Genomic DNA, 15,084 nt, shown 5'->3' on the forward strand with positions numbered 1-15,084 from the left:
GGATGAAGCTGGAGAATATCATGCTAAGTGAAATAAGCCAATCCCAAAAAACCAAAAGCCGAATGTTTTCTCCAATATGCAGATACTACTTCACAATGGGGCGGGGTAAGGTAGAATAGAGGTATTTTGGACTAGACAGAAGGGAGTGAAGGGAGGAGAGTGGGTGTGGGGATAGGAAAGATAGTAGAATGAATCAGACATTATTACCCTACATACATATATACATACATATATAACTACATGACCAGTAAGATTCTATATCATGTATAACCAGAAAAATGAGAAATTATACTCCATTATGTACGATGTATCAAAGTGCATTCTGCTGTCATGTATAACTAATTAAAACAAAATTTTTAAAAAATCTGACCTTTGGGGCTGGGGAGATAGCTCAGTTGGTAGAGTGCTTGCCTTGCAAGCACAAAGCCCTGGGTTTGATCCCCAGCACCGCAAAAAAAAAAACAAAAACAAAAAACAAAAAACTGACCTTTGGCTGAACAAGACCAGACCCACAACTGAGCAGATGCCTTGCTTGTTTCCAAGCACCACCAAAAACATGTTTTCCTGGTGAAAACAGAGGCAGGGTAGCCTGCTCACTCTCAGCAATGCCTTCCACCCTGTAAGTCACTCTCCTTAGAGGGCTTCTGGGGATGCTCTGCCCTGCAATCACCAAACCTGAGAGCTGCTTCCATGGCAAATTCTGAGGGCAGTCCTGTTCTCTAGGAGGCTGGAGGATGGAAAGGATGTGGCTATCTTAGAGACCAAGTATCACTGAACAGGACCCCTAAAACCACATGAACCATGTGTTCTTGTGAAGAGGAGGTGCTATGAGGTAGCCCACAGATCTCACCCAGGCTCACCTTTAGTTTGGGAGTTCCTCTGCATTCAGTATTTTCTACCTTTCCTAGAAATATTGAGAAAAGACGAAAGGTACAATATGAGGGAGTCTGATTTTCTCCCATAGGGGAGGCAGCCAAAAGCTAGAGGATCTAGAAAAGGTCACTCCAGACCAAGGGCAATATCTGCCCTACCCTAATGAGGCACCTGGTGGGGACAGTGCATGTCATCCCACCCCATCCCCAAAGTGGCTTACCTGGCCACCTCCTGAATGTCACTTGTTAGCTATCTCCAAAGAGTTGGGAGCACTTCCTGGGGGCAGGAGGCCCCACTGAAGCAAAGTACCCCAGGGCCTTTACTCCAGTGGACTCTTCCAAATGAGAGCTACTTCTGCTTAGGACTAAAACCAATATGGCAGGAGATTCCAAGGGGAGTAAAAAAAGTTCCCCAATGACTGGTATGTTGGAATAGGGTGCCATGGGGTGCTCACAGGGTTCCAGGAGGTGGAAGCCTCCACAGCTACTAGCTCTGGGCAAGGGGGAGCTGCCCTTAAGGAGAGATAGGAGAGAATGGTGTTCTCACCTCTTAGCCTCTGCTCATGACCCTGACGTATCTGCTCCTGGATCAGTCTTTGTTGCTCCTCCAGCTGTCGGGAACCCTCTTCTCGTAGGCGTGCAATCTATAGAGCAGGGAGCGGAGGGAGGACAATTCTGTGCAGATCCAATTTCAGGTTGATTCACCTTGTAAAGGTCCCACCTGCACGCTAGGGCTCAGCAACCTGTGGGTGGAACAAATCACCCATCTCCCACAGAAGAAGGTGGAAAGAACAAGTCCTCCCCATTACAATAATCACCCAAATCCCTCCTCCACCCCCTCCTCCTGCAGCAGATGGCCCTTGGGCTTACCTCTTGTTCTAGCGTCCTGGTACTCTGGCTCTCCTCCTCCTCCTCACTCCCCTGGGCCTGGGCCTGACGCTCCCGAGCTTCCAGGTCTAGGTCCAAGGTTGAATGACTCAATTGCTGGTCTGCACAGTTTCTGCACTGACTCAGATCACCATAGCTCTGGCTGATGAGACCACACAGTAATTTCTGCCCGCTCCTACCATGCCCATTTGCCCCTAAGTTACTTTCCACTAAGAAAGGTCATAGCACAGAAGAGGAATGGGTTCCAGTCAAGTGACCAGGGGCTAGAAGAGTTAAAACAGTTCACACTGACTGAGCTGGTCCTCTCCATGCAGTGAAAAGGGTGCAGGTGGGCACTTATGTCAGCAGCTCAGGGCCTTGAAGTCAGGGATGCCCACGGATAGAGCTGCTGGCCTCTATTTTTGTGGTTTGGCACCACTGCCTAACCAAGCTTGCCTTGGCTTTGATTCATTTCCCACCACTAAGCTCAAGTTCTCATTGTCTCCCTTATCTCCCACTTGACTCACCTTTACCAAGCCTTACTTGTGATCCTCGCTACAGTGGCTCCTGCAGGGATGGGCAGATTATGACAGGGTACCCCAGGTCCTAGAGCCCTCCTGCCTCCCAAGGGAAATTTGCTTGTGGTCCTGTGTCTAGCCAGATGCCACCACAAAGCCTTCTTTCAGGTCTGGGATTCACTGCTTTCCTTTCTGCATACTTACCTACCTTGGACCTCTTTTTATTTTATTTTTGCAGTGCTTGGAAATCAAAGTCACATACTAGGCAAGTGCTTTACCACTGACTTATACTCGCAGGCACCCCTTACCTTTTTATAAATTTTTTCTACTGGGAATTGAACCCAGGGGCAATTTGCCACTGAACTACATCCCCTGTCCTTTTCATTTTTTGAGATGTTTTTTAAGTTGATTAGGGCCTAAGTAAGTTGCTAAGACTGGCCTTGAATTTATGAATCTCTTGCTTCAGCCTCTCAAGTTGCTGGAGTTATAGGCATGTGCCACCCTGTGTGGTTCCACCTTTTTTTTTTTTTTTTTTTTTGATAGAGAAATGGATGCAATTGGGCTGGACACAGTGGCATATGCTTGAGGCAGGGGGATCACAAGTTAGAGGCCAGCCTGGGCAATTTAGCAAGACCTTGTCTCAAAACATAAAATAAAAAGGTATGGGAGGTAGTTCAGTGGTAGAGTGCCCCCAAATTCAATCCCGATATTGGCGGGAAAAAAAAAACAAACCACTGAATATGCAACATCTAAGAAGGGGATAAGATTGAGTACAGAATGCTGGACCAATCTTCTTGGGTTGATGAAAATGTTCTAAATTGATTTATAGTCATAGTAGCAACATCTGGTAAATTTAATAAAAATCACTGAAGCATTCAGTTGGACTGAATCAATGTTACAATATGTAAAGAGTGCCTCAAAATAAAGCTGTTCAGGGGCTGAAGTTGTGGCTCAGTGGTAGAGCACTCACCTAGCACACGTGAGGTACTGGATTCAATCCTCAACACAACATAAAAATAAATCAGTAAATCAATCAATCAATCAATGAAGCATTGTGTCCATCTACAACTAATAAAATTTTTAAAATAAAGTTGTTCAAAAAGCAAAGCTTATGGCTAGAGATGTAGCTCAGTGGTAGAGTACTTGCCTAGCTTGCATGAAGTCCTGGGTTTGATTAACACCTCGGGAAGAAGGGAAGAAGGGGGGAAAAAAAGCAACCAGCCTGGACCTCTTAGAATTTTTCTGAGGGAGCATTTCAGGAGTGTAAGTTCTGGGCAGGGATGAGACTGGAACAAATAAAAAAAGACCCAGCCTACCATGAGAAATAAGAATACTGATTTTACTCATACTGTATGGGTTTAAATTCCAGCTCCAGCAAGTTTCTAAACTTAAAAATAAATTTAATAATTGCTATTATTTCTAAGGGGGTCTTTAGGACCTAACCTCTCGGAACAATTTTGCCCAGAACCTGGGCCAAGAGACTTTGTATTGCTGGAAGTGAAGCTCCAGGAAGAAAAGTGAGGAAGGTGAATGAAAATGGTCAAGGAAGTTCCAGGCCCACCCAGCACTGCGAAGTCACTTACCAAGCTTCACTTTCTTCCTTTTTTCATCAAGTTTTTGGGTCCTCTCTGCTGCCTGCTTCTTGGCTTTTCTGACCTTGTCATATGCAGCCTGGAAGGAGAAGGAACATAGAGCTGTGAGTCAGCCAGAGAAAAAGGACAGAGCCCCAGCAATCTCCCTAGCCATTGCCTCCTAGCCCATAGTCATCAGGGCAACAGGTGGGTGATTAGGTCTCTGGGGCTTAGACAGTGACTGTGCCCCATGGCAGAGGGCAGAGGATCAAGGCTGAAAGCAGCAGTGGTCTCTAACCACTGGGAACTATTCAGTTACAGAAGGAGGCACTTACCCGGGCTGCAGCATCTGTCAGTACTTCCAAGGCCTGAGAGAGCTGGTGGAAGAGTTCGGCTATTTATATAAAGACCCAAAAAACAGAGAAGAAAGACAGTTAGACTTGGCAATGGTATGCTCCCTCAAAAAGGCACTTCCAAGCCACAGGAGGGCAGAAAAACTGACATCAGCAGATGACAAACCTGCAAGGAAGAGTGAGTGAGTACATCAGCAACTGACTGCATGGCCCAACATGTGAAGCCCAGACCAGGCCATGAGCATGTACACTCCAGAGCACTCACATGCAGAGCTTAGCACAACACCCAGGAGACTAACTGGGTCTTCTTCTTCCCATGGCTTGGAGTCTCACCTGCTCTGGGATTATCAGGATTTTTGTCTGGGTGGCAGGATAGGGCCTTCTGCCTGTATGCCTTCTTCACCTAGAAAAGTCAGAAGATGTGATTATCCATTCCTATCACAGTCACAAACAGAGAAATCTTGATAAAACAATAAGGGAAACCCCATGCCCATCTAAAAGAAATGCTTCTGGCTCCCTCTTTCATAGTCATCATAGAGATTTGCAACAGAGGAGGCAAGAGTGATGGAAGGAGCCAACCCCTGCTGCCCAGCAGAGGAGCCAGGCCTACTTTCTTCTCAGTGCTGAATTTCACCACTGCTGTGTGTCAAAGGGGTTCCTGAAAGGGGCAGGAGCACTGTACTCTGGTCTCTATATAACCACCTGCAAACAGCTATTCTCTTCACAGTTTTGGTGGGCATGGAAGCTAGGGCAACCTTACTGGAGGAAAACTGTGTCATCAAATTTTAAGATGTACTTTCCATTTGACTCAGTCCTAGGAATTTGGATTCATAGAGTTATGCCAAAACAAATACACAAGATGTTCACTGCAACACTGTTTATACAAGGCACCCACTGGAACCAGCCAAATTTTCATCAATAAGGAGACCCATTAAAAACATTCTAATAAGCTGGATGTGGTGGGGCATGCCTGCAATCCCAGCTACTGGGGAGGCTGAGTCAAGAGGAGCACACATGTGAGAACAACCCGGCAACTTAGCAAGTCCCTTAAAAATTTTTTAGAAAAAAAGGCTAGGGGTATGTAGCTCAGTGGTTGAATGCTCATGTGGCATGCACAAGGCCCTGGGTTCAATTCCCAGTACACACACACAAATATTACAATAGCCAGAGGTCTCTGGGTGCTGACCAAGATCTTTAGAGTCACGTGAGTGAAACAAGCAAGGTTCAGAACAGTGTAATTACTTTGGGGTTTAAAATCTAAAAAAAAATAAATGGCACACAAAGTTATAGATACCTGGGCATGTGTACTGTTTTATTTTTTTCTCAAGGCAATCATAAGAAACTTAATGGCAGGCTGGGGATATGCTTGCCTTGCAAGCACAAGGCCCTGGGTTCAATCCCCAGCACTGCAAAAACAAAACAAAACAAAACAAAAAAACTTAATGGTAGTCTCCTTTGGACAGGATGAAGGTGGAGGGGAAGAAAATATTTACTTACTTATCATTTTATAACTTTCTATGGTTCAAACTGTCAAACCTTAAACAGGTCTTTTAACCTTAAACAGGTCTATCATTTTTCATTGCCCTTAGTGGGGAAGTTATGGTCCCACTTTTAGTTTTCATCTTTGTATCTCTCAGTATTAAAAAGAAAAAAAAATCCTACTATTTCTCATATTAGCAAAAATAAGCAATCATAGCTCACAAGATTCTGTTTCACATTTGACCTACCTAGTCGTTGTAAGTGAAAGTAGAGTAAAAAAAAAAAAAAAATCACAGAATCTGTCCCTGCTTCCCAACGCCCCCACCCTTCACTTTGGTTCTGCACAGGTTACCTGTTGCTCGAACTCCAGGAGGAACAGCTAAGCAGACTGGCTTTCCAGGCTTCTCAAATGGAAGCAATAAATACCTCTACACCCAAGTGTGCTAAATAAGGACCTTCAGAGGCAGGCAGCTAGCATTTGCCAGGGGAAGGCCTACTGGGCAGGTTCCTGACTCAATTCCTACTTCTAGAGCCAGCTGTCAAGTCCATGACCTTTGTGGGTCTGCTGCCACCTGCTGGGCCATGGCCAGCCCCACACCTTCACTTGCCAGGGCAACCCAAGCCTTTCTTTTGGCTTTCCTGACTGAGTTCAAAGAGATAGGAATGACTCTCAGGACAGGCCCTGAGCCATAAGCAAGTAGATGTGCCTCCCTCCCTGCCTTCTACCTTTCCAATCACCCACCTGTACACATCTGGCCCACCTACTAGTTCTGTTTTCACTATTAAAAAATGATAATGATAAAGGAAGGGGAGGGGAAAACTTTCTGGATAGTCTTACATTTGCAATGTCATCTTTACTCTCTAGGTCTCATATCATTTGTCTCTTCTCCGTTTCATTCATATGCCTCTTCTGTGGTTCCCTCAGCTTCGTTACCTTTATTAAATAGTTCATTTGTTTTTGTTTTCTTTTGAGGTTCCCAGGTTAACCGGATGGTGGGTGTCCTTCTGACCCTTCCTCTTGGTCACTCTAACACATGGAAGCACCTATGCACACTTATAGGAGAGGGATGGGGTTCTTGGCCCTCTACTCCCATCTCTCTCTGACTCCCTCTGCCTTCACTTTAAGATGAGTGAGGGGAAGAGACAGGAAGAAGGGTTCATGCGTCTTGGGAGCAGTCTCTCCCACATCTTATGGCCTCAACCTGCAAAGCTGCCCTGGGAATAAATGTCCTTAGTCCTAGGATTAATAGGTGTGCCCTATCCATACGATATAAGAGAATTTTGTGGAAGACTTTTTCTTTTATATCATGGGGTTTTTATAAAGTAGTTCATATGTTCTTTTTTGTAAATCTGGGAGGGGCAGTAGAAGGGAAAGAAAAGAATGAAAAGTACCAGAAAGAAAGCAAGACAAAAAAGGCATAGGGTGGGCTGGGTAAAGATACCTCCTTCATTTCTCTTTTCTATTGTTTTTGAGAGCATGCTATATGAATTTTATTCTAAAAGAATAATATTAAATACTGTTCTGCATTTTAAAATTCATTCTGAATGTCCATGAGATAATTGGCTTTTCACTAAATAGAGAAACAAAACTGTTCAAACTGAAAAAAAATTATTTAACAATAAAAGGCTAATCTACATATTAATTCGCTTCCTTATCAATTTTCTTTTCAGAATGTGTTTGACAAATGTCTATAACACCTCATGAAATTTTATTTGAGTTAACTAGTAGTCCTATTTACCTTATCTCACTCCCTACGTGGGTGAACCCTATCCTGTCCCCAGCCTCCCACACAACCAAATACAACTGCCTGGACCCCCATTCCCTCAAGACCTGGCCTGTGCCTCAATTTTCAAACCACCTTTTCTTTTGTTGTTTTTCCTGGTGCCAGGGGTTGAACCCAGGGGCACTTAGTCACTAAGCCCCTTTTTTAATTTTTTATTTTGAGACAGGGTCTCACTAAGTTACTTAGGGCTTCACTAAATTGCTGACGCTGGCTTTGAACTCTCCATCCTCCTACCTCAGCCTCCTGAGCCACTGGGATTACAGGCATGCTGGGAGTCATCTATGAACCATGTGTGTTAATTGACCAACGTTCTAGCCATTGGCAGGGAAGTTCTGTCTTGGGAACTCCCAGGTGGAAATCCCCTAGTGTGAGACTGCCCACTTCACGCTGGCTCCCTGACCTGCTCACCACCCAAGTTTAAGCACAGCCTCCCCAAGATGGGTGTAACATGCCAAAGAGCAATCAACCCGTTTACTGCAAGACCCCTGCCACACAGAGAACCAAGTACTGAATCAAAACTCCTCCCACTGAAACCTTATCCCTGCCTTTGATATATGACCCCTTAAATAAAGAATTGGGGCCTTTTTCAGTGGTTCAGTTCCAATTACTATCAGGACTAGAAAACCCATGAGGCACTCCACTTTTTAAATTTAACCTTTGGCTTTGTCTTTAATCTCTTACTGATTATTTCAGACTTTTCATTTTCTCAAGCAACTCTCACCTCCTGAGCAGGAACCTGCTCTGTCAGGGTGCTGGCCACTCTGTAACAGGCGTGCACCACTGCACCCGCCTCCAAACTACCTTTTAAAGATGTAAGAACAGGGCTGGGGAGATAGCTCAGTGGGTAGAGTGCTTGCCTTGTAAGCACAAGGCCCTGGGTTCGATCCCCAGCACCTCAAAAAATAAAATAAAGATGTAAGAACATTCTATGTTGAAGCTCCTCTAAGGCGGTGGGGGGGGGGGGGGGGGGACTGCCAGTGTCATGCACTGGCTGGGCATGGGAGAGAGGTGACATTCTGAAAGTGAAGACTAGCTGGTATTCATTCCCAGGGAGGTTATGACTAAGGGCAGAAGGAGGTCTCTGAAAACCCCTCCTTGCAGCAGTGAATCTACCATACCTCTTAGGTCCATTAAAGAAGCATCTAGATATGCAGGGGCTGATGTGGGCTATGGGAATACAAAGAAAAATCAGGAATGTTCACAGAAGGACACAGAAGAGGAAGACAAAGCTTAGTAGAGAAGATGCCAGTATGTGAGATGCCACAAAAGTGGTCCATAAGAATGGAAACAGAGAAGGGAGTGGCTAATTTAGCCTTGAAAGTTTCCCAGAAAAGGCAATATTCAACTGGGTCTTGACAGGTGAGTGGAGCCAGGTGTGGTAGTGCACACCAGTAATCCCAGCAACTTAGGAGGTTGAGGCAGGAGAATCAGGAAGATCCCAAGTTTGAGGCCAGCCTCAGGAACTTAGTGAGGCCCAAGCAACCTAGTGAGACCCTGTCTCAAAATAAAATATAAAACAGGCTGGAGATTGGTTCAGTAGTTAAGCACTCCTCGGTTCAATCCCAAGCACCCCCACCCCAAAAAAGAAAAGAAAGGTGATGGGGTTCTCCAGGCAGAGAGCCAGAAAGGACATTCAAAGTCCAGAGTATAAAAACACCTGGACTTCTCAAGCCCCCGACCAGTTCAGAGGAGAAATAGAAAAGTTTTGTTTTAATAAGGAAAAGGTACTGAGAACAGAAAGGGTCATGAGTGTAATAAAACATGGAAATAAAAATAATGGTTTTTGCCAGGTGGAGTAGCGTGTATGCCTGTAATTCCAGTGGCTTGGGAGGCTGAGGCAGGAGGATCTCAAGTTCAAAGTCAGCCCCAGCAACAGTGAGGTACTAAGCAATTCAGTGAGACCCTGTCTCTAAATGAAATACAAACTAGGGTTGGGGATGTGGCTCAGCGGTAGAGTACCCCTGAGTTCAATTCCATACCGAAAATAATAATAATGGTTTTCATTAGAGGATGCTTTGGTTAATTAAAAAAAATTCAACCCCCCCTGGGGGGGGGTACAGTAATAAAGAGCTAGGCATGTGACTTGCACCTGCAGTCCCAGCTACTCCAGAGCCTGAAGTGGGAAGATGGCTTGAGCTCAAGAGTTTGAAACCAGTCTGGGAAACACAGCAAGAACTACATCTAAAAGAGAGGTGCCTTAAGACATAAAAATAAAAATAAAAATTACTGGGCACAGTGGCATATGCCTATGATCCCAGTGACTGGGAAGGCTAAGGCAGGAGAACTGTGAGTTCAAGTCCAGCCTCAGCAATTAAGCAAGGCCCTACACAACTTAGTGAGACCCTGTCTCAAAATAAAAATTAAAAAGAACTGGGATGTGGCTCAGTGGTTAAGCACCCCTGGGTTCAATCCCCATTACCAAAATAAATATGTAAATTTTTTTAAAAAAAATTAGTCGAAGTAAACTAATAATTTTCTAATTTGTAGGAAAAGAACAGATTCATACAAATTCAATATATAGTAAAAGGTATTATTAAAATTTATTATATTAAGTGAAAAAAGTTAGATGTTCATCTCCAACCATATACCAAAATAATTCCAGATATATTAAAACATTTAATTTAAAAAACAAAACTAAAATGATTAAAAAGAAAGAAAATAATGGGGTTACTAATCTGCTTTCAGGATGAGAAGTATAAAATCAAGGAAAGAAACCACACACGTGTCATTCCCCCACCCCCACAAAAGTATTCCTCTAAGTCAAAAATCACAGACAACCTTGATATGATGGCATGAGCCTGTAGTCCCAGCACTCTGGAGTATGAGGCAAAAGAAACACTTGAGCCCAGGAGTTCAAGACCAACCTGGGCAACATAGTGAGACCCCTTCTCAAAAAAAGAAAAAAAAAAAAAAAAGATAGAAAGAAAAGAAAATCACAGAGGGAATTAAAAGGCAGGAGAAAATGAAAACTGAGGGAATTTTCTGCATGAACTATGAGAGACAACACAATCCTCACTCTATAATGAACTCATGCAGAGACGTAAGGGAAAAAACAAACTATAAGAAAAAGGAGATAAAACACAGAGATAACTCATAATAAAATATAAATGGTTAATAAAATTAAAAACTACCTAAAGGTGGATTCTGGCAGTACATATCAGGAGGTTTTCAAAAGTTCAGACCCACTAACCTAACAAGCCCTCTCTAAAAGTCTATTCTAAAGAAATATCTAGAAATTAATATAATATTTATAAATGTGGCTATTCATGTATAACTTTTTCATAATGGAGGAAAGTTAGAAATTATTTAAATTCCAAAACAACAACAAATATAGTAGCTAGCACTTATACAATGCTTACCATATGACAAGTTCTGTTTGAAGTACTTTACAAGTATTAACTTATTTAACACTTAAAATCCCTTTGAAGTAGAAATCCTTATTATCCTCATTTTATAAATGAGGAAACTGACAATGAGGAGTTAATTATGATACTGAAAATCCATTTGATGGAAAATCATACAGTCATTACATTAAACAAAAAACATACTATTCCAGGGCCAGAAGCAATGGCACACACCTGTAATCTCAGCGGCTCACGAGGCTGAGGCAGGAGGATCAAGAGTTCAAAGTCAGCCTCAGCAACTTCAAGAGGCACTAAGCATCTCAGTGAGACCCTGTCTCTAAATAAAATACAAAATAGGGCTGGGGATTTGGCTCAATGGTCAAGTGCCCCTGAGTTCAATCCCCAGTACCCAAAAAAACAAAAAAAAAAAAAAATCAAAACATTATACTATTCCAGTCAAACACTACAGAAACAACACTGGCTCTGGCTTCTCTTAGAACATTAAAGGCTGAATGGCAGGTCGGGGGAGGGGGAGGTCTAAACTTCCACTATTCCCAAGCTGTAACAAAACAGCCCAAACCTCTATCAGAGTAGAATCAGAGAAGGTCAAATAAGGAGCCAGGACTTTCATTCCTGCCACATGAAAATACAAAAAAATCCCCGAAAGACAGGGTTATTAACAGTTGATATTTACTTTCTATAATGAATTTGGATTACTTTTTAAGTAATACAAGTAAAAAAATAAAAAACAAACAGGGTGCTTGCTTTTTTATACTATTCTAAGCTAGGAGACAGCATGGTTCAGTAAAAGGTTTCTAGAGTCTAATGGATGCATCATCAGTTTCAGAATTTTCCACATACTAATAGAGGGCAAATTACTGAATCTTATTCAGCCTTAGGTTCTTCAACTTCAAAATAAGAAAAATAAGCCCTACATTCAGGGTTGTTGGAAGGATTAAAAGAAAACAGTCCATGCAATGCACCCAACAAAAAATGAGGCCCTCTATAGTTCTGAAATGCTTCCCTCACCCAACTCCTGGAAGTGGAATAAGTCACAAAATCAGCTCAGTAGGATGCCAACCTGACAAGGTTCAGAAATGGACTCTGGTCTACTGTGGATACAGATCAACCCAATTTGAATTCTCTATGTGAGCAGTCTGCTACAGCATGGTCCTAAAAGTCAATCCTTGGTTGGTTCCCAGAGTCTCTGAAAAATTCTCATTCAAAGAGGGGCATAGGTAGGTATCCTGAGATCTTCCAGAGTGACCATGAAACAAAACCCAGCTGGCCTAAGAATACCAGTCAAGATTAAATTATTAATGTATTTGGCTAAGTGTGTCCTATTCCTTAGTTTGAGCCTGGAAAGTTAGTTTTGACTTTGAACCAGTTGGTCTGGACTTTGGTGCTCTGAGTCATAAACTGGATTCCCAACTTAATCCAGCCCTCCTGGAGTGATAGCTGTCTGAAGAATTTCTCAACAGGTAAACATAACTCACCTGAAGTGGGCCTTTAAAAAAGATTCTGGTCTCAATATTGTTTATTTTTTTATTTTTAATATTTTTAGTTATAGGTGGACACAATACCTTTATTTTATTTATTTATTTTTATGTGGTGCTGAGGATCAAAGCCAGTGCCTCACACATGTGAAGCACTCTACCGCTGAGCCACAACTCCAGCCCCACCCAATATTGTTTATTATGAAATAACCCCACCTCATGAGTAGCTCAAGAGGCAACAAAACAGTATTTTTCTTAACTATGATAAAGTCGGAAGAAGAGCTTTCAGAAGACAAAGAAATACCATTGTAGAATGTAGAACCAAGACAGGATTGTGGAAACCCAAGAATCTCAGGCTGGAAGCTTCTCTACACAGCCCCGTCCACAGGCCCTGAGATCATTTAGGCCAAGTTGAAGCAACTGCAGCAAGTTTACAAAGTCTCCTGGATTTTCTTAAATATTTGCAGCTTTCCCTCTTTTACCTATAGGTTTCCCCTAAGTTCCTTGGTCTCTCTAGCACTTGCAAACACTTGCATTCCTGAGGCTTCACAAAGAGGAGGAGTTGGGTAACAGTTGAGGGGCTACCCACACAACCACCTCTGTGTAAACTATGGTTTTTCAGAGGATCAGGCTGTCTCTAAGGTATAGCCCCAGAATGACAAAGATCTGAATGAAGTCCCCACAAGGACTTCAAACTCATATTTACAGAAGTTTGGTCTTTCTCTTGACATCTTTCTAAAATCTTCCTACCTACACCTACCTTTTTCCATCCTAAGGCACTAGTTGAGTTTAATTTGTCTTCATTGCCTCAGGATCATCATCTACTATAAACTACATAAAATACTAAGGGCAGAACACAATCAAGTGCTACTGAGAGCAAATTATCAAGCTTTCTCTAAGCTTCTCTAGGAGGTAATGATCTTAAGGTCTATTCCTTTTATTGTTTTCCTATCACTTTCCTAGTCAGTCTCTCCTAGACTGTGCCAGATATCAGCACGTCCCTACAAGTTGTTCTTAATCTACTGTTTCTTTCTGGTGTAGCTTGAAAAACAGATAACCATAACTAACAGATAACCATAACTATGATATATATATGATATATATATATATATAAAACTATATGTCAAATTAGAGCTTTCAGGTAAGAAGGAACAGGGTTCCCCTTTACAAATACAGTGAATGTGCTTAAGGGGCAGGAAGTTTTGCTCTCCCCAGGGCCCAGAACAGCACAATGAATAACACCTGGCACTTAGTAGGCACGGAGTAAGTATCTGTGGAATAAAAGGGGCAATTCGTATGTTGTTGACAAAAAACACAAATAGAAACCTCAATTATGTCAATTACTTCAGGCCTACTAAGGAGTAGGAGGAAGTAAGCTGCTGTCCTGACCTTAGGAGACCTTGCAACTATTTTGTAATTTTCCTTTCTACCTGGCTAACACCTCCTCCAGAAAACCAAGTCTGGAAATGGGAAGAACTTACTCAAGCAGACTGCAAGGACAACTAGAGTGGGAACTAAATATTATCCCCATCCCTTCCCAACAGCCCATATCATGGAAAGGAAGAATGAGTAATAAATTAGCAGCCATCCAGTCAGCCCTTCCCCAGAAGCTCCATAACTGGTTCTATCACTCTCAGCAACCAAAGTATGTGTGTGCTGGGGGGAGGGGGGGTGGGTCCTGCAAGGTGGGTCTCCTGCCACCTCCACTGGGCTTTGCCCTAGGTACCCTGCAGGGCCTCTAACAATCCTCCTGCCCCAATTTCACCTCTTTAGGGGAAGCAATTCCTGACACAACCAAAAGAGCAAGGCGCTGAGGGGTCCAATAAATAGAAAATTGCCATCATTAACTTAAAAGAAAGGTGCCCTACAAAGAAGTTATTATTTCTTAAAAGGTTTCTGACCTTTCTTATAATGCAAATTGGAGCCAGCTAAGTAAGCAGTACAAATAAATTAGGCCCAATTCTCAAAAGCCAGGCTGGTAGGATGGACTTAGATAAGAACACACTTCATGAAGGCAGTCCTATGTGACAACAGGGACTGACTGAACAAACCATATGGGATGAATCAGCTAGATATTCATTACCAGACCCAGTTCCAGAAAAGGAAATGGTCTGTAATGATGGTGTGGGCAGTCATTCTCCCCAGGCCTGGGGAAGGCAGACATCTCTTTATTTCTTCATGAGCAAGAAAACCAGAAGTTGACTGCCTGAGCTCACAGGCAGGAAGTAAACCACTGGGCTCTGGGCACTGAAAAATGCCTGAAAGATTTCTCACTTTCACTCCTTAGAGCATGTGGCCATTTAAGACAGTACCACAAAGAAATCCCCAAATACCTGGACACTGGATACTGGAGGAGGGAGGTCTCCTAGGGCTTAGCACAAGCAGAGAGGGAGCCAGCCACCTCCCAGATCAGCCCCTTCAGCTCACTGACCTCAAAACAAGCCTGCTGGTGGAATGAGATGATTCTAGGGGAAGCTATATCTCACACCAAGGTCTCCCTCAAACTGCTAACCATGGTCCATGGTCCCAACTCAGGACAGGGAACTACACCACATTGAAAAACTGGGAGCATCCACTGACTAGCTTCTCTCCAAATCTTGGCCCCTGTGGGTCCTCCCTTCTAGCTCTTCCAGCACTCCCTCCTGGGTTTCAACTCCTGTCCTGTCCTGCTTCTCAGCACACTTCCACAAACCAGCTGCCTGCCTGGAACCCAGCCCACAACCCTTCTCCTTCTCAAATGCCTCCCTTCTCTCAGGCCTCACCTCTACCTTCCCACCCTTTCTCTAAGCACTCCTATCTT

At 43.2% G+C, this 15,084-nt stretch overlaps 1 protein-coding gene across 1 annotated transcript in view; it reads right to left on the reverse strand.

Annotated features, from left to right (window-relative positions):
- The window catches only part of DNAJC17 (DnaJ heat shock protein family (Hsp40) member C17), a 32,309-nt gene that overhangs the window by 7,784 nt on the left and 9,441 nt on the right, over nucleotides 1-15,084 (reverse strand). The window contains exons 2-7 of the mRNA XM_079129027.1: nucleotides 4,515-4,584; nucleotides 4,164-4,222; nucleotides 3,841-3,928; nucleotides 1,743-1,828; nucleotides 1,420-1,516; nucleotides 861-904 (exon numbers count right to left, since the gene is read on the reverse strand). Coding sequence (XP_078985153.1) covers nucleotides 861-904; nucleotides 1,420-1,516; nucleotides 1,743-1,828; nucleotides 3,841-3,928; nucleotides 4,164-4,222; nucleotides 4,515-4,584 — 444 coding nt within the window. The remainder of the gene's footprint in view (nucleotides 1-860; nucleotides 905-1,419; nucleotides 1,517-1,742; nucleotides 1,829-3,840; nucleotides 3,929-4,163; nucleotides 4,223-4,514; nucleotides 4,585-15,084) is intronic.

Source organism: Sciurus vulgaris (genome assembly GCF_902686455.1).
Source record: "Sciurus vulgaris genome assembly, chromosome: 2".
Taxonomy (NCBI): Eukaryota; Metazoa; Chordata; class Mammalia; order Rodentia; family Sciuridae; genus Sciurus; species Sciurus vulgaris.